Below are 24,144 nucleotides of genomic sequence, written 5' to 3'. Positions count from 1 at the left end.
GGTGGTATAGACATGCGATCAATCAATCAATATGCCAGCAGATAAATAAAATAAATAGAAGAAAATAATATCAGACACATTTATATCAATGCCTAATTGACAATCAAATTCAGGCACATGGTCAACTCAATATACCCATGATTCAGTCATAAGCAGGGTGGATAAAAATCAATGATTTTTTAAAAATGAAATAAAAAAAAATCAGTTTTTTTTTAATTTAAATCGGATTTTTTTAATAAAATACTTTTTGAGAAAAAATCTATCTAAAGATAGTCTTCTATTTAAGATACAGTATAGTCCAAAGGTTATTCATCATGAAATAAGGATTAGTTTTTAATTATGTAGCATAAGGCTGTATATTCATGCAATGTTTAAATTTTTTGGTAAATGAATTCCATTAATCTATTCACAATGTCATGCTCTTCTAGAGGTTTCTGTAAGCTTATTGGGCAATTTTGAAGATATTATCACAGATGCTTGGTTTTACAGTTCTCAAAACTGTGAATTTGTGTCTGCAGAGATCACAATCCCATTGTTCCTTTGCAAATCCATGTACACAGAATCAACCCCTTACCTCTTAAGTGCTAAGTTTCAAAAAATTCAATGAATAGAGTGTGCTTTGGGGGGGGGGGGGCGTCACATGATTAAATCGAGCCTTTCTGAGTAATGATTTAAATCGTGATTTAAATCAAATCCATTTCTGCCGAATCTTTTCATTGCAATATTTGGCCACATCAAAGGCCAAAGACATTTTGTTGCTGGGAAATCAGATGTGGCATGTAACATGTTCAGAACAGCATATGGAAACAGTGTGCTGGAAATGTTCCCTATTGTTTGTTTCTAAGGTAACTGCGAAGACACAAACTTGCATAAGAGTTGGCAGATATGACTCAGAAAGAACACTATCGCGTATGAAGAATAGGAGTTCCCAAAGAAGTATTTTGTTTATTTGTTTGTTTGTTTTGCTTCTGTTGATCAGTGAAAAATACATATTAAATCACACTGCCACAGCACTCCTCTGAAAAATAAAAGAATTATCCAATCCTGTATTCCATTAGCTGAGATGTATTATTAACTTCTACTGCAATTACAAACCTCACGTTTTGTTTATCATCTTAAGTATTTCATCACAAGTGTTCCTTGAGACACAACACATAATCAAGGACAATTCTCCCCTCCCCACTTTCTGGAGGCAGCAATTGTATTTACGTTTTATTCCACAGTGCAACCCAACATTTATATCGGTAAACGTTCAAGGAAAAATGTAAGCAACTTGCACATCAACTGGTGAAAGAAAGAATTGACTTGATCCAATTCATGATCCATATTCTTGAGATCCCAACCTCTCAGGCTGCAATCCTACGCACCCTTGCTAGGGCCTAATTCCTATTGGACTCAATGAGACTTAATTCTGAAGAAATGTGTTTGGGATTATTGCAATGTCAGTTACAAATGACAGTCTCACAGAGGCCATTTTACACAATTAGGTTGTTGTGGAATATGTGCACATTCTGAACAGACTTGGAACAGTGACCGAGCTACCGGAGTACTTGAAAACTCTCTTCTCCTCAGAAGACATCAAGGAGAACTTGTTTAACATTCTGTGGAGAACATGTTTAATATTTCAATGGGTTAAATATTTCAGTATGACTTACTCTGGATTCAATCCACTGGGCCGGTTTACAAGACATGGGCAGGTCATCGTGTGGTCGCCATTTTGAATACACAATGCTCTACTACTAGTAGAGGTTGTTAAGGAGTTGTTTAGCCTTCAAATACCCCATAATGGCTTGGTTTGTACAACACAGCGCAACCCCTATCGTTCTGATCACAAGTTGCATATTGAAAACTGTGGCTACATACACAGCATGCACCATGGCTCATTGTGGATACCTACGTTATACTCTTTTCAACGCCAGGTGAAGACCTTTTTATTTTCCCAGTATTTTAACACTTTCTCACCATAGTCTTTTTAGTTTGCTGTTTTAAATCTGTATTTTAAATCTGTATAAATCTCTGCATTGCTGCTTGGTTTTATCCTGGTTGTGTTTTTATATTGTACTGGCTGTGTTTTTATATTGTACTTTTATACTGTGTTTTTATACTGTTGCTTGTTTTATAGTTTGAATTGTACTTCATGGTTTTAATTTTTGTGAATCACCCAGAGGGCTTCAGCTATTGGGTGGTACAGAAATGCAATAAATAAATAAATAAACCAACCCACGAAGACCTGGCGGTGTTGTACGAACCAGGTCAATGAGTGGGTGGGCCGTAAACTTAATTGTGTATAATTAATCTAACTTACTATGCAGGTAAAGCAGTGCCTTGAATATGTAAATTGCAATCACCATCTCTTAGTTGTCCTGAAATAATGGAACTTTAGTCAGTCACAACAAACTTCTTCCATTGACTTCAATGGGACCCAAGCATGGCTAATGACTTCTGCATTTCACTGCTGACTTGCCCGAGAGTTAAGAAAGTGAGGATTTATAGCGATTGGGGGGGGGGCACAAGTGCATTTCCCATCAGCCGTTTAAAGAAATGTAACCCACTCCTAAACTTGAATGGCTTCATTCTTTTGGCTCTTCGGTGAGAAACAATGAACTGACCTTTTACACCAGGCATTAGAAACTTCAAAAGGTGGAAGCACTTCTAATGTGTGGAAAAGACCTGGAGGACTATGCTTGTAAAGATTCTCTCCATCCCCTTAAAAGTTCTAAAAGTAATATACTTGAAGATGAGAAAGTACTGTCATGTTTACCCAGAAGTATAAGCAATCACATGCTATCTTTGGCTAGGTATTTAGCTTTCCCAGAATGGTTACCAAAGGGTTTGTCCACACAGTTGGAAACACACAAATATTATGTGCATGTTCAGGCCTGTGCACACTGGCCTTATGGCACAAAAAAACACAACACGCACCACATCTACACTCCATTCCCACAACCCTTCCAGCTTCTTTTTCTTTCCTTTTTTCAGAGGGAAGGATTGCGGGAACTCGGGCACATAATATGCATGTTTTATTTGTTGTACTGCATTTATATCCCACTTTTTTTCCTCCAAGGAACCCAAAGGTGTGTACATAATCCTCCTCCTATTTTATCCTCACAACAACAACCCTGAGAGGTAGATTGGACTGAGAGTCTGTGACTGGCCCAAAGTCACCCAGTGGGTTTCCATGGCTGAGTGGGGACTAGAACTCAGATCTCCCAATTCCCAGTCCCACACTTTAGCCACTACACCACACTGGCTCTCCTACACCATCCTAGATAATGCCATACCAGTGGCCTGCTAGAAGCCCAGATGCAACCAGCCATGAATCCACTTCTATAGAAACAATCATTTAGCCTGGAGGATTGCAAGAACTATCACCCAGTCACATATATCGCCTTTTGGGGCAAGTTGCTTGAGAGGGTGATGGCTGTCCAACTCCAAGTACTGTTGGTGACACGGATTGTCTTGACCCATTTCAGTTCAGGATTACGCTGGGATTGGTACAGAGGCAGCATCAGTCATCCTGATGGATTACCTTTGTCGGAAGAGATGGGGGAGTGAAACCCTGTTGATTCTCCTTGATCTTTCAGTAGCTATTGATTCAATTAAATCAATTCTGTGAGTGGAGGTTGAAGGGGAGGAGCACAGAAAGGTCTCTTTCAGAAAGTAGCATTGAGCAGGGGGTTGGACTCGATGGCCTTGTAGGCCCCTTCCAACTCTGCTATTCTATGATTCTATTATTCTAATGGGGGATTTCTGCTTGACTACCTGGCCCATGAGCTGTAGAATCCTGAAAGGTTCCGCCTTAATGCCCCCCCCCACCTCCGTGCTCTTATATATCTCTATGAAGCCACTGAGTGAGGTCATCTGGGATTTGGAGATTTACACTGGGATTTACACTGATGACACTCAGCTCTATTTCTCTTCATCATCAGAGTCAGGTGAGGCTGTGGAGCTGCTGATCCATTGTCTGGATTTGGTAATGAGCTGGATGAAGGCCAATAAACTGAAGCTGAATGCGGACAAGGTGGAGGCTCTGTGCATAGGCGGTTCCCTGGTATGGGAAGTTGGTGTACTACCTGTTCGGAATGCGGTTGCATTCCCCCTGAAGGAGCAGGTTCATAGCTTGGAGCTACTGAACCTGCTCCTTCAGGGGGAGTGCCATGCTGGAATATAAGACGTGCCCTGCTGGATCAGACCAATGGTCCATCTAGTGCAGCACTCTGTTCACATAGTGGCCAACCAGCCATCATCCAGGGATGAACAAGCAGGACATGGTGCAACAGCACCCTCTTGGAACCAATTTTCCCTTGGTGGCTTGGAGCATCTGTTGCCAGGTTTGGTTGGTTCGTTAGCTGCATCCTTTCCTGGATAGGGATAGCCTTGGCTCCAGTGAACCATGCTCTGGTAACCTCCAAGGTTGGATTACTCCAGTGTAATATATGTGGGGCTTCCCTTGAAAACTATTTGGAAGCTTCAACTAGTACAGAATTCAGTTGCTAGAATTCCAATTGAAGTGCCTAGATAACATATTACATCAGTTTGGAAGCAGGTACATTGGCTGCCTATTCACTATGGCGCCCAGTTCAAGGTGCTAGGGCTTATGTTTAAAGCCCTAGATGGCTTGGGGCCAAAATATTTTATGAATGCCTCCACCCATATTAACCTGCCCTACTTAAACAAAACCAGTACTGAGGCTAATTGCTACCAACAATACAGAATCTCTGGAATCATATTGAGAACCACAGGGGTTCAATGACTAATGCTGGATACATTATAATCTGGAATGTGAGAAATTAAGGATCAATTCACTTAGTCAAACGTTGATTTTGAACATCATAATATAGCCAAGACATTTTTGATCAAGTGAACTAGTCCCACATCCTCCTGTTATACAGATACGTTTTAGATATTTAAGTATAAGAGGATCATGCTTCAGGATAGAAGGTTGGATTGCACAACCACCAATTCTTTCCTCCACTACCCCAATTCTATGTATCTGTACTACTAGCATAAACTATTTCTATAGCTAAATTCCCTTTCTGTGTATAATTAATTCTGCAAACTTGTTTCACCTGCAGTATCTAACTAAGGCCATGGCTAGACAACGGGGTTGGAGGGTGACTATCTCGCGATTTTATGATCACGAGATTGTCCCACTCGTTTACATGCGGCGCGCGACATCGTGGCCGCCATTTTGGATTTCGGTTTTTAAAGAGGAAGGAGCACACGAACGAGAAAGGAGCACACGAACTTTTTAATTTTTTTTTTAAAAAAAACCACACACCTCGCCCTCCCCCCATCCCACCTCCTCACGGTTACTCGTGAGAAGCCAGGACAATCTGCGATGCCCAGCCACACGTTCCGCAGTCTCGGGATCATCCCAAGACCGCGGAAAAAGCAGGATTAAAGGGTACGGCCATATCCCGGGTCAAGGGAGGGATCATCCTTCCCTGCTCCTGGGATCCCCTGTGCATCAAAAGTATTTCTTTTGCCCTCTCAAAAGAAATACTCACAGACGTGGAGTTTCTTCAGTAAAAGAGTTTACTGAGGCATATCAACATACATCGTTCCCAACACAGGGCTGATCCTGGGATATAGGCCTGGTCTAGCCATGTTTTAATTCTATCGGTTTTAAATGATACAATTCCACCTTAAGCTTTGCAGTGAAGTCTGTTGACAGAGTAGGCCTGAAGCCTCTGTGAACGGACAACCAATTTAATTCACCCTCTCAACTTGAGAAGAGAGCATAAGCCTGAATCCAAAGACGGCTTCCAACTCCCCTTTCGGCAGCTTTAAAAAGATCAAGCATCCCAGTAGGAGTTCCTTATGGGAGTGGTAAAGCAAAAGAATCTGAATAACATGCTCATGTGAAATTCCTCAGGCAGTCGCTGGGTGTGGTTAAAACACACATAGCTCTTTGCAGGAACATATTGCATAGGTGGGTTGGACAAGCGCCACCTCAGTTCACCAGCAAGTTTGTTTAACTTGCTCTAAAGAATTTTAAGAGATTGTTGTCCACTTTTCATGTCTTTGGACGACTTGGCTAGCCATCTGATTGTCACAGTGAGTATTAAGATTGCATGCCAAGTGACTAAGAGTGGAATCCTATGCATGTATAGACAGAAAAAAAGTCCTACAACTCCCAGCATGCCCCAGCAAAGCCATACTAGCTGGGGGATACTGGGAATCGTAGGATTTTTTCCCTGTCTAAACATGCATAAGATTGTACCCTTAATGACCTTTCTGTAGTGCAAAATACTAATCCAGGAGTATGACGACCAGACCGGAATAACTACTAAGGAATCTGGACCAACTCTAAGAAAAAAGCTTTGTTTGCTTTGAATCCTGTAAATGTTGGGGGGTGGGGAGGAGAGAGAGAGAGATTTAGCAAAGTTAGCACTGATAAAGGTGACCATATGAAAAGGAGGACAGGGCTCCTGTATCTTTAACAGTTGCATAGAAAAGAGAATTTCAGCAGGTGTCATTTGTATGCTGCAGAACCCGGTGAAATCCCCTCTTCATCCCAACAGTTAAAGTTGCAGGAGCCCTGCACTCTTTTGTACCTGGGCAAGAGGGCAGGGCTCCTGCAGCTTTAACTGTTGTATCGAAGAGGGAATTTCACCAGGTCCTGCAGCATACAAATGACACCTGCTGGAATTCCCTTTTCTATACAACTGTCAAAGATACAGGAGCCCTCTCCTCCTTTTCATATGGTCACCCTACCCAAAAGCAGTCATTATCAATGAAAAGCACCCTAACTGTGGAATTCCCTCCCTCCTCATATATGGTCAGCACTGAATCCTACAAGCTTTCGGCGCCAACTAAAGACTTATTTGTTCATGCAGGCTTTTGATTGAATTTGTTTTGCTGCATTGTGTAAACGTATTTATTTACTGTTCTCCTCTCTTTGACTGAGGTTTTTTTTTATTGATATTGAATGATTTTACTGTGTTTTATTAATTGTATCCTGCTTTGGGATGATTTTATAATGAGAAGCGGGTAATAAATTCCATAAATAAAAATAAATATATTATACTATATGTGGCCAAAACATTTTCTCTAGACTTTTTTTTCAGGAACCCAAGAATCAGTCATTTTTAACTCTAAAAGAAGTTCTAGGGGGAAATGTATTTAGCTTATTCAATAGTCACACGTTTTCTTCCAGCAAAGAACAGATCTGAATGTGACGAAGCTGTAGAGAGAACAGGAAGCATGAGTGCCTTATGCTTCCTGTTCCTTCATGACACTGTCCTATTTGAAAGACTTTTCCATTCCTACCGCCTGGGAGATAAGCATGTTCTTGATGCAACGGCATCCTATAAATCTACAAGACAGGAGAGATATGGACATTTATTCTGGAAGAGACAGAATTGCAAAGGAACAGGAAGTGTGAAGCATTTGCCCTTCCTGTTCATGAAACCATCTGGGCCAAAACCACTCTAAAGCGCTATATAAAGTGGAACGAGGTTTCAATAAAGCACCACAGGCTTTTACTAGGAAAGGGCTGTGGCTCAGTGGTAGAGCACAAGCTTTGCATGCAGAAGACCCCAAGTTCAGCCCCCAGCATTATGAGTTAGGACTGGAAAAACGTCTGCCTGAAACCCTGGAGAGATTCTTCCAATCAATATTGACAGTACTAGGTTAGCTGGACGATTGGTCTAACTCAGTATAAGGACACTCTCTATCTTCCTGTGTTGTTATTCTTCCAAGAGCTTGACTGAGACTCAATTCAGACAAGACAGAGGTAATGTTAGCAGGTGGTTTGCCTGTACAGTTAGGTGATGTTCACCCTGTTCTGGATGGGGTTGCACTCCCCTAAAGGATCAGGTTCGTAATTTAGGGGTGCTCTTGGATCCAGAACTGTCACTTGGGGCACAGGTGAACTCAGTGGCAAAGAGCACCTTTTATCAGCTTAGGCTGATATACCAACAGCGTCCTTATCTGGATGGAGATAGCTCAGCTACAGTTATCCACACAATCATAACCTCTCATTTGGATTACTGCAACGCGTTATACGTGGGGCTGCCTTTGAAAATAGTCCGGAAACTTCAACTGGTACAGAACGTGGCAGCATCTTTATTAACAGGGACTGGCCAACGAGACCACATCACACCAGTCCTTTTCCAACTTCACTGACTTCCAGGTCTGGGCCTGATTTGAAGTGCTGGTATTAATATTTAAAGCCCTAAACGGCTTGGGGTCAGGCTATCTGAAGGAACGCCTCCTCCCTTATGTACCTGCCCGGACCCTAAGGTCATCCTCAGGGGTCCTTCTCCGTGAGCCCCTGCCAAAGAAAGTGAGGCAGGTGGCTACCAGGAGGAGGGCCTTCTCTGCTGTGGCACCCTGGTTGTGGAATGAGCTCCCTAAGGAGGTTCGCCTGGCATCTACACTATATACTTTCAGACGCCAGGTGAAGACTTTTTTATTCTCTCAGCATTTTAACAGTCTATACATTTAATTTTAACTTTGCTGTTTTAAATTTTTATTTTAAATTTGTATTTCTGCACTGCCGCTGATTTTATCCTGGTTGTGCTTTTATATTGTATTTTATATCATGCTTTTATACTGTTGGTTTTATACTTTGAATGGTTTTAATTTTTGTGAACAGCCCAGGGAGCTTTGGCTATTGGGCAGTATAAAAATGCAATAAATAAATAAATAAATAAATAAATAAATAAAATTGACATAAACTGCATTTTTAAATAATAATAATAATACCTGAACTTGATAGCATTCATTAGTGGAGTAGCTCCCAATCGGTCTTTTGCATACACGGTTGCACCAGACTCCAGCAGATGTCTGACTACCTCCAAATTACCCTCACAGCAGGCAACATGGAGAGGGGTGCGGCCATCATAATCCCCACAGCTCAGGTTTCCACCCTGTGACAAAGTTGTTTAAAAAGAAGGGTCTTGAAAAGTATCATTCACGTACCGAATGAAAGTCTCATCTGCACACCCACAGCATTTCCCAGTTTACGATCGGGGCTTGAGACCAACACAGCCAAGGAAACATCTCCTTCCCAATTTTGGTTTTTATCATGGTCTTGAGGATTAATGGATTAATTGAGCAGGGGGTTGGACTCGATGGCCTTGTAGGCCCCTTCCAACTCTGCTATTCTATGATTCTATGATTCTAATTCTTGTGGTTACTTTCTGCATGCCAGTCCAAGATAGTTGAAGTAGGTAGAAACAATCAGAAAGAGAAGCCCGCTTCATATTTTATGCGAACACGTGGAGGGGAAAGGGAGATTGCACACAATCAACCTCCATTTATTCATTATTTATTTATTTATTTATATAGCACCATCAGAGTACATGGTGCTGTACATAGTAGAACAATAAAACAGCAACACCCTGCCACATAGGCTTACATTCTAATAAAATCATAATAATACAATAAGAAAGGGAAGAGAATGCACTAAATAGGCACAGGAGACAATAAAACTCACAGTGTGAAAGTAAGAACAAAGTCAAGTTCTAAAAGCTGTAGAAAAGAAAAGAAAAGTTTTCAAATGAACTTTAAAAACAGTAATTGAACTCGTGATCCGCAAATGCTCTGGAAGAGAATCCCAGGCATAAGGGGCAGCGAGAGAAAATGGACGAAGCCGAGCAAGAGAAGTAGAGATACTAGGGCGAGTAAGAAACATGGCATTCAATGAGCGAAGAGCACGAGCGGGGCAATAATGGGAGATGAGAGAAGAAAGATAGGAAGGAGGTCTGAGCAGTACGACAATGGAACCAGTTACCTAGGGAGGTCATGGGTTCTCCCACACTAGAGTCATTCAAGAGGCAGCTGGACAACCATCTGTCAGGGATGCTTTAAGGCAGATTCCTGCAATGAGCAGGGGGTTGGACTCGACGGCCTGTAGGCCCCTTCCAACTCTGCTATTCTATGATTCTATGAAAAGCCCCCCCCCCATTGTATACTTGTACAGATGCACACACACAGGGCTCCTCCACTTGATCAGGGCACCCCTGCTTTTTCAAGGAACCCTTTCACCCACTGAGGGACCTACATGCATACAGTTGTTACATGCAGTGGGCTCGTTGAAAACCTTATTATGAATAATTGAAAGACAGGAACACAAGATCCTGGTCCCCGTCCCCCCACTACAAGCAAGCCCTTTATCAGTTCACACTATTTCAGATAACTATCGGATGACTCCCTGCTGAAACCCAAAAGAAACAACTCGGTGATAGCTTTATTAGGATGAGCTACAACATGGCGAGCAAGGTTTTGACTTCGCCAGAACTCTTCTTCAGGCTGGATATTAAGTAAAAAGATGTGCGGGGAGGGAGGGAAGGAGAGAAATATGCACTTGTAATCGTCTTAAGTTGCTTTGGAGGATGTACTATGCAGACTTAATGAGGTTGTTAAACCATACATGGCATGAAAAAAGATCTCCTGGGACAAAAACGAGGTCTGCTCTCGCTTTGAAAATATAAAGGTCAGCAGTTATTCAGATTTCTCCCTAGCTCTATTCTGCTGTTAACTTTTGTATTCTTTCTAATGGATCAAAATAGCTACCGTATTTCTTCGATTCTAAGACACACTTTTTTCCCTAAATAAACAGCTCTAAAAATGGAGTGCGTCTTAGAATCGCTGGCATCTTAGAATCGAAGCAATACGGTAAGAGGAAAAGAGGAAGCTCCTGCAGCAGCCTCGAGCTGGGAGGGTAAGCGCCTGTTTTTTTGTTAGGCAAATTTATTCGTAAGTCCCATCGATTTCCATGGGACTTACTCGCGTGTCGTCGTCCCCTGGTGCACAGACAAGTAAAGAGCGGGACTGGAGAGTTAAGCGTTTTAGCTCCTTAATCGCGTCTTCTCCTCTCTCTCCTCGCCCGAAAATATTGTTTACTCTTTGTTTCAACGCCCCCCCTTCTTCCCACGCAAACGGCGGTTCCTTCTCTCACAGAGGGAAAAAAGAAAAGGACACAACCATTAGAAGAAAGCGTGGGGGGGGGGGGAGGTTGGCTGGGCGGTGAGGGAAGTATTTCTTCGATTCTAAGATGCCCTTTTTTCCCAAATAAACATCTCTAAAAATGGGGTGCGTCTTAGAATCGATGGCATCTTAGAATCAAAGAAATACGGGTAACTGAAATTATTTTTCCCTGTTGTGAGATTACTTCGAGTTTTTTTATTCTCACTTCAACTACTTGGGAGAAGGTGCATTTGGTAGAATATACAAAATGCACTTTGCGGTGGTCATAGCGGGTGAGATTTTCTCATCCTCAGCATCTGAGTGATTGTATAAAATACGGCACGTAAGAGATTTTTACCATGTTCTGCAACGCTTTTAGGGCTTCCAAGTCACCATTTTTTGCAGCCACACAAGCTAAAGGGGGAGTCAAAGCATCCCTAATAGCTGCTAGTTCCTGTGAAAGTAAAATAAACTATTAGCAATGTACACACACACGTATTTATTTCTCGTAATCCTTTCTAATCAGGCCTGCATATAGCTTGATTTGCTTGTGTAAAGTAGGGACATTAGAGAAATACGTTCAGGGGATGGAGTTCAACGGGTTTTCCCAGGCTTCGCCTCCCAGGCTGCGTTTCAGTTTCTGCTGCAGAACTCAACTCAATCTGCAGCAAGTTGGGCCAGTTTGCGGATTTTCTGGGAATTTTGTGCTTTTGGGGAGGGGGGGGTAAGGTCCTGCAATTTGCACAAACTATAGCCAAATTTGTGCAAGTTATGGAAAATGTGCATAATTTGCGCAAAAAATTGCTCAGAAATTTGCGCAAATTGCAGAATCCCCCCCCCCCAAAAAATGTGCAATACATTCCTGAAGTTCAGGGAACAGCCTGTAGCTCTCAAATATACACACTGCACAATTCTGGAATTCCAGCAACGGACATCCCTAGGCTGAGGCAATAAAGATGGTTGTGCTGCAAGCACCATCTGACGCATGCCTGCTTCAGAGGTCTGGGATACAGCATGTTCTGGAACAAGGTTTTGTATTAGATGGCCTTTTTATCCCTTTCAGTTGTATGAAGACACGAGTCCTCTCTTCTGTATTCCAATGAATCCAGCAGCTTTCAAATGCAGCTGGTTTTGCAACATTTTAAAAGTTGATTGGAGTGAACTTTCTTTAACCTGTCTTGAATACACATGAAGGGGTAGGATATTTCATTTCATTTTAAATAAAATAAAATACATGAATTGGGGGCTTGAAATAGCTAAAAGTACTTTGTACTCACAGCTACACACAGAACACCGATCATGCAGACTAACCTAATGCCCGGAATTCTATACTCAACTATCCCTTTTGCTGTTTTAAACTCTGGATTCCATCCAACATTGTGCAAGTGGACTTCCACTCATGTAACAAAAGAAGATCCATGCTGGATCAGACCAAGGGTCCATTTAGTCCAGCATTTTTTCATACAGTGGCCAACCAGCTGTTGACTAGGAACCCACCGTAGCCTTCCCTTTCCTCTCCTCCTTGTTGCAACCTCCCACACCCACTCCAAAGCTCTTCTGGAGATGGTTTGGGAGGGTGTACAAGTGCAGATACTCTGTCTTTTGCAATGAGGTTCTGCTTAAACAAGTCCTATTTGAACAAGTACCTCCTTGCAGCTGATAAACAGATATCTTGCAATCTCTTGAATAAACTTGCTATCTTTGAGGGTGATCTGGGTCCTGATGGGCACAACAGTCATCTCTCCTCTCAGATTCTCGTTCAGCATCTGGAAGAGGGGGGAAATGTAATAAGCAAGCTGGGAACCAAGTAAGAAAATCCAAGGTTGACTCTAGAACATCAGAAGAGCCCTGCTGGATCAGACCAAGGGTCCATCTAGTCCAGCACTCTGTTCACACAGTGGCCAACTAGCCATCGGCCAAGGACCAACAAAGCAGGCCATGGTGCAACAGCACCCTCCCAACCATGTTCCCCAGCAACTGGTGCACACAGGCTTACTGCCTAGAATACTGGAGATAGGACACAACCATCAAGGCTAGTAGCCATTGATCGCCTTCTCCTTCAGGAATTTATCCAACCCCCTTTTAAAGCCATCCAAATTGGTGGCCATCACTACATCTATGCAGACATTCATTCTGTGTACACTGAATGTGTATATGTGGCACTTTCAAAATAAGCCAACTTCAAACCATGGTTTATGAAGCTGGCTTGTTAAACTAACCAGAGTTTGTTATAAAACATGATTTCTGGTTTGTTTGCAACAACAAGCTGAGATTCTCTGAAAGCAAAAATAAATGCAGCAGGAGGCGGCAAGGGGAAGGGGAAGGGCAGGTGCCTGAGTCTCTCGTGGACTCATTCCAGCTTGTGAACATAGTACTAAGCCACGCTTTAGTGTTATGTGTTAACTGGGCCACAATTTGAACCTCCATGTAAAGCCACTGCTTGTTTTGTGTATTAATGTTGATTCGAAAAGTTTCTATAATCAAAACTCATAGACACCAGAAAGCTCCTGAAATTCTTGAATGTTTTTACAGTCTTTTCAACAAATAATTTAAAAAACACACACCACAAACACCCATTTGTGGTATTAATTGCCTTGGAGTAGGTAAAAAAAACCAGTTCATGTAAAACGCCAGATAAATAAGTAAAGCATATCTTCGATGCAGTAGAAAGTGAAACAAGGATATGAAATATACAAATGATGGTGTAATATTGGATCTTGGCTTGTAAAAAGAAAAAAAAAAGGCCCTTCAAACTGCCGGACTATTTTTCTACAAGTTTTAAAAACATTTGAAATGAGATTGATAAGTGAAGGTATCTTGGATAACCCTTTAGAAAATTAAAACGCTCCATGTGTCTCACTCAAACCAATGCAGATGACGGCGGGGGGTTTTTTAAACCCAAGACACTTGCATGATAGAATTTGGGTTCTTGCTTTATAAAAGGATGGTTTATGGCCACAGACCTTCAGCTATTTAGCCTAAGACTCGGTGGAGGCTGTTGGCTCTGAAGTCAGTGGGGTTATGAATCCGCTCTGGGTTCCAGACAGAACTCTATAAGGAGCTCTCCAGGTTGCTTCCCACTGCAAAAACTCACTTTCGGATTCGATCCTGTGAAATTGACTGCAATCTTAAATGCTATGTACATAACAGATTCATTATGTAAGCCTATGCGGCAGGGTCTTGCTATTTACTGTTTTACTCTGTACAGCACCTTGTACATTGATGGTGCTATATAAATAAATAAATAAATAAATAAATAAATAATAATAATAATAATCAGTTTCATGCCAGTTTAACAGCCATGGATCCCTTAAGAATCCAGGAATCTTAGCTTGGTCAGTGACACTGCTAGAATCAAGGAGGCCCTTGGGTTAGATGCCTTGTGCCATACTGGGTACTCTGCTTCCCTGGCTTCCCCACCACACCCCATGCCCTAGATTGCCCTGGCTTTCTCCCAATGCCATCCCAGTTGCTCTCTCCCTCTCTCTCCTAAGAACATAAGCAGAGCCATGCTGGATCAGACCAAGGTCCATCTTGTGCAGCATTCTGTCCATGCAGAATGGCCAACCAGTTGTCAACCAGGAACCTACAAGCAGGACACGAGTGCAATAATACCCTCTGCTCATGTTCTCCTGCAACTGGTGTACAAATTCATACTGTTTCTGATACTGGAGGGAGCTTATAACCATGAGGACTAGTAGCCATTCTCCTCCAGGAATTTAAAGCCATCCAAATTGGTGGCTGCTGCAGAGTAGCAGCCCAAGTAACTGTGCAAGGTTGGGGTTAAAGAAAGAGAGGACCAAGTCATTCCCACCTCCCATATTGAATCTTCACCACCTCCAAACATCATGCATGACAGTGGCAGCAACTTATTTCCTTTTTTAAAAAAAAAGGTTTACAAAGAGGCCAGAGGCACTGCAGAGTGAAGATCGAGTTGCGCCTGCCATCTTCATTTTCCCAGCATGCCTCTGGGCCCTACATGGGCCCACGAGCACCCTGGGAAGATGAAGGTAGCAGGTGCAACTGAATCTTGGCTTTGCAGCACATCCAGCCTCTTCTGTAAAAAGTTCTATAGAAAGGAAACAAATTGTTGCTGGAGGCCCTCTGGGCTGCAGAGTTCCAGGCCGGAGCCTCATAGTCTAGCCCTAACGGTATCACTGATATTTGAATAAGCAATTCCCAGGGTTCCCCGGGATACTTGAGAGAGCAGGGCGGGAGTGGGCAGGGGCAGAAGGGTCATAAAAAGGTCCTGGTGCAGTGCAGGAGCACCACTTTTCAAAAAGAAAAACGAAACACGCTTCTGAGCACTTGCAGATTTGTACAGGCACATCATGAGTCTCAGTGGACGTCGGCCGTACCTGCTTCTGTGATGTAGAACTGCTCCGTTATTAGAGAGAGTCTGGGAATACAGATCCACTGTGATAACTATCTGGAAACATGGCTGCACAAAGTTAAAGACAGTGAGGAGTGCTGTGGGAAAGAAGACTTTAGTTTTGTTTAGGCATGCCTTAAAAAGAAAGCCGGGGGGGGGGGGGGGAGAGAGAGAGAGAAAACACTGTAGATGTGTGAGCTGGGAGTGTTTCATTGCTCCTTTCTAAGGGAGGTTAGAGACTGGTTTGCTGTACAGGGGCATGTTCCCACATGGCAGAGGTGACACGTAGGGAGAACAGCAGACAATTGCTTTCTCTCCCCACTCCATGTTTCAGACAGCGGGCTATTATAGTTCAGCAGCAACACTAGATCTAGTTACTAAGAGGATGAAAACAGTAACCAGAACAGATACTCTTACGATAGGTTTCATTTTTGCAGTTTAATCTAAAATACAACAGATGTCCTTTGAGCCTCGTTGGGCAGATGGGGTGGCTGGGCTTGAGGTGGTGGGCTCCAGGGTTCTTATTTAGCACACCCAACTATCATCAGCCACACAGCATATGTAAACAACAGACAGAAATCCTCCCCGTTGTTTATTGGCAGACGAGGGAATTGCAAGGTAACCGTGGGGTTAATACAAGTGGTGCAGGGCACAGGTAGGTGCAAAACTCTGTGCATGGTGGTCTTCTTGCATTCTCTGCATACTTGGCTTTGAGCTAAAGCATCAAACTGGGAGCACCTGATGCTCCCTCCCACCTACCCACCCCCACAACAAGGAGATGCCCTTGGAGGTTCCAGCATTGAAATGATCATCAGTTAAGTAGGAGGGGGGAAACCAATAGATGACAAAGTAGGCAACTTGGGTGTGATTTTACAACATTGGAAGGATGAACGCTCACCTCCAGTGACACAATACATTGAGGACCTTACACCACTTTCAATATTTGAATGGGTGGTGTATAGATGCCGCCTTTGAATGGATTATTAATTGGATATCTGGTCCAAATTTGTTGAAGCTTATGTACAATTGCTGGAAAGTTATGCTTTCATATATATGCATTTCATATGTATTCATAGAATCATAGAATAGTAGAGTTGGAAGGGGCCTATAAGGCCATTGAGTCCAACCCCCTGCTCAGTGCAGGAATCCACCTTAGAGCATACCTGACAGATGGTTGTCCAGTTGCCTCTTGAAGGCCTTTGGTGTGGGAGAGACCACAAACTTCCTAGGTAACTGGTTCCATTGTCGTACCGCTCTAACAGTCAGGAAGTTTTTCCTGATGTCCAGCTGGAATCTGGCTTCCTGTAACTTGAGCCCATTATTCTGTGTCCTGCACTCTGGGAGGATCAAGAAGAGATCCTGGCCCTCCTCTGTGTGACAACCTTTTAGGTATTTAAAGAGTCCTATCATGTCTCCCCTCAATCTTCTCTTCTCCAGACTAAACATGCCCAGTTCTTTCAGTCTCTCCTCATAGGACTTTGTTTCCGGACCACTGATCATCCTCATTGCCCTCCTCTGAACACGCTCCAGCTTGTCTGTATCCTTCATACGTATTCATGTATAAATTTTAAAAAAATGAATTTAAAAAGCTGTGGGGGATATGTATTTAGGATAGGGGCTACATTGCCCCCACCAGCAGAACCCACCACAGACCGCACCCCTTCCCTGCCAACAGAAGTGGTTAAAGATTTGGGGAATAATTTCAGCATCTTGGATAGCTCCTCTAGAGTTCTGGCTGTTTCTGACTGAAACCAGGGATGGATTCACAGCCCCACTGAAAGTGGAGCCACCAGCCTCCACTGCACACAGGTCTAGGCCTGGCCGACGTGCTCCAAAGGAAAGAAACTTTCAGGAAGGCGAAACTTGAGAAAAGCCTAGATGTTCAAGAACTCAGAAGACAAAAAAACGTTTCACCTGTCTCTTCTCAGCCAAGGTAAGCCCAGGTTTGCTCAGGACGTAGGACAGCTTGGCCAGGGCGGCTTCCGGCGTCATATCTGCCCCGGGAATCACACCTGCATCCATAAGCGTCTGCAGTCAATGAAGAAAATGCAGCTTGACTGGGGAGCACATACTGGAAGGCACATCAGCTAACGCACTGTTGGCGCTAGGCGAGCCTCGTCGAGGAGATCATTCCATAATTGGGGGGGCCACCCCTGAAAAGGCCCTCTCCCTTGTTGCCATCCTCCGAGCTTCCCTCAGAGAAGGCACCCAGAGAAGGACCTTAGATGTTGAGCGTAGTGTATGGGTAGGTTCATGTCGGGAGAGGCGTTCCGTCAGGTATTGTGGTCCCAAGCCGTGTAAAGCTTTATAGCTTAAAACCAGCACCTAACTGGATATGGTGGCCCCCATATCCAGTTAGGCACACAAATGTCTCTAAAGCATGTTGAAGCATTTCCAAACTAACACAGTCATCATCCGATAGGGATGTCACCACCTTGCACATCCTTGGCGGTGTATAACGCAGCCTCCAAGCATGTCCAGAAGTGACATGGTATTTTTTAGCCCCACCTCCTTTTACTTTTGTCTCCATCCACCGCTGGGATGCAGTCCTCGAAAGCTGCTCCAAAATGGAATCCATTCCTCAGGTTCTGCAACCCTCCTTTAAATCATAGAATTTGGCTCAGTTCAGACAACACGTTTCTCAACGGTGGTTTTAGAACTCCACGGTGGATTTGTTACACCACCGTTGAGGAACGTGTTGTCTGGCGGGAAAACTCCATGCAACGGTGGCGTTTCTTTAAAAAACCTTCCACGTTGAATATCCACGCCATGCAGAGGAGAGTTCCTGCACAACTGTTGCGTGGCATGTTGTGTGGCGGGCTCCGTGGAGTTTTCCGTTGAGTAGACTTTTCCCACTGGTTACAGAGTTCTCTGGCAAAAGCAGCGAAAGGAGTGAGTGCCGCTCTAGGAAAGCCACTAGAATTGGGGTTTTTTGCAGCAATGGCTGATGGGATACCATCAGGAGGACCAGGGGAGGAGAGAGGGTGGAGGAACTGTCAACCAAATGTTGCAATGGATTTTACTCAACTCCATGGTAGCCCACAGTCAGACAATGGTGGAGTTAGAACGTGTTGTGTGGGGAGTATCCCCCAAAACTCCACCATTGAGTGGAGGTTTCACACTGTGTTGACTAATGTGTTGCCCGAACTGAGCCTTCTTCTCACCTTTCCTGTGGCATAGACTAAAGAAACAGTTCCTCGCAGACACTGGGTGCAGTTCAGAATCACCACATTGCGATCAGTTGCTTTCTTAAGCTCATCTAGCAAATCTGGACGATTATTGGGGGCATTTCCACTCCCATAGGTCTCAAGCACAACCCCTTCCATTGGACTCTGGAGGAACGCCTTCACCTGCAATGAAAGAAAAATGATATGCTTTAAAGTGGATTCCTGCACTGAGCAAGGGGTTGGACCTGATGGCCTTATAGGCCCCTTCCAACTCTACTATTCCATGATTCTATATCAGCAATTACAGTTCAAAAAATGTGTGCCACAATTGGAATTTTGGCTTCTTCTACACACACACACACACACACACACACACACACACACACACACCTCACACATATTCCTAAATATAAAGCCAGATTGTTTTAATACTGTATATTGTAAAAAAACAACAACCATATGAGATAGATTCCTGCATAACCTGACATAATTTTATGGGGTATGGAGTGAAACTACTGTACTTAGTAGAAGAGAGAGATGGGCAAGTAGAAGATTGGTTATAATGGGATGGACAACTTGAGCGACACTAAAATCCAGAAAAAAGTATGATGAGACAGAAAGATGCAAGCCATGTGTTTGTTTTAATTACACAGAGACAAAAGAAGCTGCGTAATTGGGGGAAGTGGCAGTAGCTGGAGGAGATGCAGAGATGACTCCAGATTGAAAAGGTGGTTATAGATTGACATCCCTTCGCACTCAGAACCACAGAGTTGCAACTGACAACACTGTCCCTTTTAACAGTCCTAATTACTGAAGGCTGGCTTACACAACGCAGGAGAATGAGCTGAGAGAATGCCAAGGAGGCAGGAAAAACTGCATTGGGTCTGGAATCTGGACTGCATGAAGTCTTAAGCACACCTGTAGCCTGCCTACTATGTCCGCATGGCTCATCTCCCTTTCCTGATGACCTCCACTTCCCTTACTCGGCTCCGTCCTTTTTCTTCTGCTGCCCCTTATGCCTGGAACGCTCTTCCAGAACACTTGAGAACTACAAACTCAATCACTGCTTTTAAAACTCAGCTAAAAACTGTTCTTTTCCCTATAGCCTTCAAATATTGAGTTTGTTCTGACTCTATACTGTTAGCTTCACCCTACCCGGTGCCTGTTTACACTTCCCTGTGCCTGTTTGCATTCTCCTTCCCTCTTTATTGTTTACTACAACTTATTAGATTGTAAGCCTATGCGGCAGGGTCTTGCTATTTACTGTGTTATCTGTACAGCACCATGTACATTGATGGTGCTATATAAATAAATAAATAATAATAATAATAATAATAATAATAATAATAATAATAATAATAATAATAATAATATACCGCCCTATAGCGGAAGCTCTCTGGGCAGTTTACAAAGATCAAAACTGTGGAAGCGCCTCTCAACAGCATGTGATTGAAAAGCATCGTAAGCATTCTAAGACATGGATTTGACACATGTCTGGATTTCTCCCCTCTAAGAGTCTCTGGATTTCTTTCTTTTTTTTTGACAAAGGAGCATTCTCGGAAGCGTCTCCCATCTGAGAAAGCATTGGGGGGCAGGGGCGTGTTGACCATGCAGAGTTAGTTTGGAGGAAAAACAAAAGCACAGAGGCACTCTGGGAGTAGTTCAGTAATATACTAGTGCCATTTTCTCATTGCTCATTATATTTATTTATTTATTTCATTTCATTTCTATACCGCCCAATAGCCGGAGCTCTCTGGGCGGTTCACATATGTAATCAACACTCCCCGACTTCAGTGCTGTCACAGCGTTCGTTTTTTCTTCAATTTTTAAATTTATTTTATAGTTCTGGTTACGTATATCAAGTGTTACATCATGCATATACATTCAGTGTCAATACAAATGCATGTTCCTGCCTGGGCTTAATATTATTTAACATAGCAAATTTAGGGTACCCAGGAAATTAGTCTCTTTGCCCGTCCGCCTATACTCTCGCGAATCCTGTATATGCCGATGGAGGCAGCCTCTCATTTTCTTTGTTCACAGAATCAATGAATTACCTCCATACCTCTTCAAAGCAAGAGCGACAGCCTGGGAGGAAGAAGGGAGCTGTGGCGCCATTTAAAAAAAATTTTTTTAAAGGAGCTGAGCGCATGTGCGCTCCAACGAAAAGTGAGGGTTTTTTTTAAAAAAAGCCCTGACCTCACTCCACCCCCCCGGATTCCTCCCAGCCCAGTTCCTTCCCTCTACTGATCCCCGCTACTCACGGGGAAGAGGGAAGAAGCCAGGACAGGAGGCCACACCTCCCGCAGTCTCGGGATCATCCCGAGACCATGGGAAGAATTAGGTTTTACCAGGAAGTATTTATCCCTGGGAAAAAACGTTCTTGTTCCTCCTTCCTCCCAGGAGTCCCTGTGCATCATTTGGATGCACAGGGACTCGGCCGTGACCAGCCCACATTTTTGGGCTGGTGTAGAAATGGCCTTAGATGTCCTCGCACTTTCCTCAATTTTGGGGTCAATTTTTCTAAAAGAGCAACCTGCCATACCCTTTGGTACCAATTGTCGATATGGAGCCTTTTGCCATCTTTCCAACGCTTAGCTATCAACCATCTAGCCACCAATAGTAGATGGCTTATTAATGCCTTATCTAACAACTTACTGTACAATCCGCTATATAAATTTAACAGTGCTAGGTCAGAAGATAGGTGAACCTGTTGCCCAGTTATTGAGCTAATCTCCTGGAATACTTTTATCCAAAAAGTATTTGCCTTAGGGCATGACCACCACATTTGCAGATATGCTTTTTGACATGTTCTCAGAAGCAGGGAGGACTGACCGCAGCAGCAGTGATGCCTGGGAAGATCCTGAGCAGTCCAACGTTGCTGTTCATGTTGGTGTGGATCTCAAATTTCCTGGTGGTACTGGCTCTCCATACGGTCTCCCAGTTAACTGTGAAAACAAAAGAATATCTGTGGCATTACCCACATTTCTATTCCCTTAGGTACGTCTGGCTGAGTACATCTAGACAGTACGGAATGTTGGACTGAGTGGGTGGGGCTGGTGGGGCTGTGGAAAGGTGGGAGGAGTCTATATAGGGGGGAACTGAGTGGTCTGACCGGTTTGGTTGGTGATTGGGTTCGGAGAGTAGATGTGTTTAGCTGAGTGATTTCTTGTCAGGAGTTGTGTGAGGAGGGAGTGAAAATAAGATCATAGGGACTAAGGATTGTTATTATTAGATTGGTTACTACCAGAATTATTAAGAATAGGCAGGATTGGAATAGAATTCAAAGGAACTAAGAACTGTAAACAACAATAAACATTTTCTTTATTTTGCTACCATAAAACCACGTGTCAGTTTGGCTATGTCTCCTACTCTATTGGTTCATAAATAAACACATTACATTAAACTTTTAGCCTGCTATATTCACAGAAAAGCCCTTTTCCAAATCTCCTTACCTTTCCCCTCTGCTATAAGGGAAAGGTTATACTTTTCTTTTTACCCCTTCCTCAGGTATTTAGGTGGTAGTGCTTAGCCTGAGGGAGGAGTGTGCGTCAAAGCCTTGTGTGTGAGGTGGTGTCGTCGCAATATCCCTCATTTAAGAAGCATCCCTTCCAATCCCAGCAAAAGATCTACCCCTTGGTCTTAACCCTTTACAACATCACCCCACGCACGTTTACTCAGAAACATGCCACTGTTTTCAGTGCGGCTGACTCCTGGGAAAAGTGTCCACAAAATTGCAGCCATAAGCCATAGTTCAGTTGGGGATGAAGGCATGAAGTGTCTAAAATTTAGATTGTAAACTCCTTGGGGGAAGAGAACTGAGTTGTATAATTTTGTGAAGCAGCATGTATGCTGGTGGTGTGACATATCTATTAAACAAGGACGAGCTATGCCTTCAATTCTGCTCTTTTAGTGTCCCAACATTCTTATATGCCTTGAATCCTGATCTGCTTCTTCTAAGAATCGCAGGTTTAGGATTATCGATATTGCACAGTGCAGTAATAACACAAAAAAATCCCTACCTTTTGTGTTCCAAAGCAGCATTCCCTAAATTGGTGGCCTCCGAATGTGCTGGGAATACAATTTCCAGCATCCCCCCAGCCTGGGGGATACTGGGACTTGTAGTACAACACATCTGGAGGGTACCAAGCTTGGGAAGGTTGAAGAAAAACAAGATTTTAAAAACCATGCTGGATCTTGTAATTTTTAAAAGAAGTTAGGGAAAAATAAAATCTATTCCGTGTTTTTAAAAAGTAAACATATACCTTTAAACAAATTAAGTAATTATACGATCATGTAAGTCCAATGAATACAAAATTAAAATGGATAAGAAATAGTGTTAAAAGATACTTTTTAAACTGCAAAATTCTAGCAAACGTATCTGATAAAGAAGAACCGTAGTATCTGGGAAGGAATTATCTAGCAGGGACTGTTTCTGTAAGTATGTCTAACAGTGACATCAAAACAAGGGTCTCCTCTTTGCTTAATTATCCAGAGAAAAAAATAGGGATATGCTGAGCCACTGTGAGTGTTTTTATCTGTGTAAATAAAGCTCCTGTGACTCCAGAAATCGACATGGGGCACATCTACACGAAGGGTTTGCCCCAGGGTGGCTTTGCAGTAGTGGCACGTCATCTACATGATGCAGCCACCATTGCGAAGCCATCCGGGGGCAAAACCTGGAAACTCCGCTCCCAAAAAGTCGGGTACTTTGGCAGCGGAGCCCATGGTGCCCCCTGATTGGTCGGCATGGGCGGCCCCACACCTTTAAAAGTAAAAAAAAAAAAAATGGGGTGGGTGGGGGGAGGAAAGGAATGGGGCCGTTTCCCCCTCCCCCTTTATTTATTTTTTATTATCTGTATCTCTGCAGCTGCACAGATACAGATAATAAAAATAGAAACGGGGGATGAGGAACAGGCCGCCAGAAGGAGGGAGAGATGGTTCTTCCCAAGTCCCTGCCCCATCTCCTCATGTCCTCCCTTTGGCTGCCCCCTCTCCTCCCCCCATTTCTTTTATTTTTATTATCTGTATCTGCGCAGCTGTGGAGATATAATTTTAAAAAATTAAATGGGGGGATGAACGGCCTTGTTCCTCTCCTCCTCCCGTTTCTTTTTCTTTCTTTCTTTTTTGCTTTTAAAGAGCCAGAAAGTTCGCACTTGCGTTCCTACCCGTGCAGATGTAAGGAAGGAACGCAAGTGCGGGCGCAAGGCGCCTCCGTATAGACGGGGGCATGAACATAAGAAGGGCAACAGTGGATCAGACGAAGGGTCCATTTAGTTCAGCATTCTGTTCAAACAGTACTCCAAAAGGTATAGGGCGGGATGTAAATATTAAGGTGCCCACGGGAAGCCCACCAGCAGGACATGGTGCACCCTCCTGTTCACATTCCCCAGCAGTTGGTGTACACAGGTATCTTCCTCTGATACTGAAGGCAATATATACCCATCATGACTAGTAGCCACTGGTCCAAAACGCTTTCAAAGCCATCCAAATGGGGGGGGGGCAGCATTACATCTCGTGGTAGCGACTGTACACAGGAGGGGCTCGCCCAATGACAAGTGAACAAGCTACAAAATTTCTTGCAAAGGTCCTACTTATCACAGCCAGTCTGCGACGCAAGTAAGTCAAAGGACTCCCGAAACCGTCTGGATGCCAGGTTGAAACAAAGCTCTAGTGCAAAAGCAA

The 24,144-nt window shown here is 43.4% G+C and overlaps 1 protein-coding gene across 1 annotated transcript in view; it reads right to left on the bottom strand.

The window, feature by feature from the left end:
* Nucleotides 1-24,144, bottom strand: part of LOC134393157 (60 kDa lysophospholipase-like) — a 94,997-nt gene that overhangs the window by 25,583 nt on the left and 45,270 nt on the right. The window contains exons 7-12 of the mRNA XM_063118119.1: nt 21,295-21,407; nt 18,457-18,642; nt 17,207-17,320; nt 12,567-12,686; nt 11,279-11,374; nt 8,716-8,879 (exon numbers count right to left, since the gene is read on the bottom strand). Of these exons, the coding sequence (XP_062974189.1) occupies nt 8,716-8,879; nt 11,279-11,374; nt 12,567-12,686; nt 17,207-17,320; nt 18,457-18,642; nt 21,295-21,407 (793 nt within the window). The remainder of the gene's footprint in view (nt 1-8,715; nt 8,880-11,278; nt 11,375-12,566; nt 12,687-17,206; nt 17,321-18,456; nt 18,643-21,294; nt 21,408-24,144) is intronic.

Source organism: Elgaria multicarinata, chromosome 2 (assembly GCF_023053635.1).
Source record: "Elgaria multicarinata webbii isolate HBS135686 ecotype San Diego chromosome 2, rElgMul1.1.pri, whole genome shotgun sequence".
Lineage (NCBI taxonomy): Eukaryota > Metazoa > Chordata > Lepidosauria > Squamata > Anguidae > Elgaria > Elgaria multicarinata.
The sequence above is the reverse complement of the archived record's forward strand: the minus strand, read 5'-3'. Positions and strand labels throughout refer to the sequence as shown.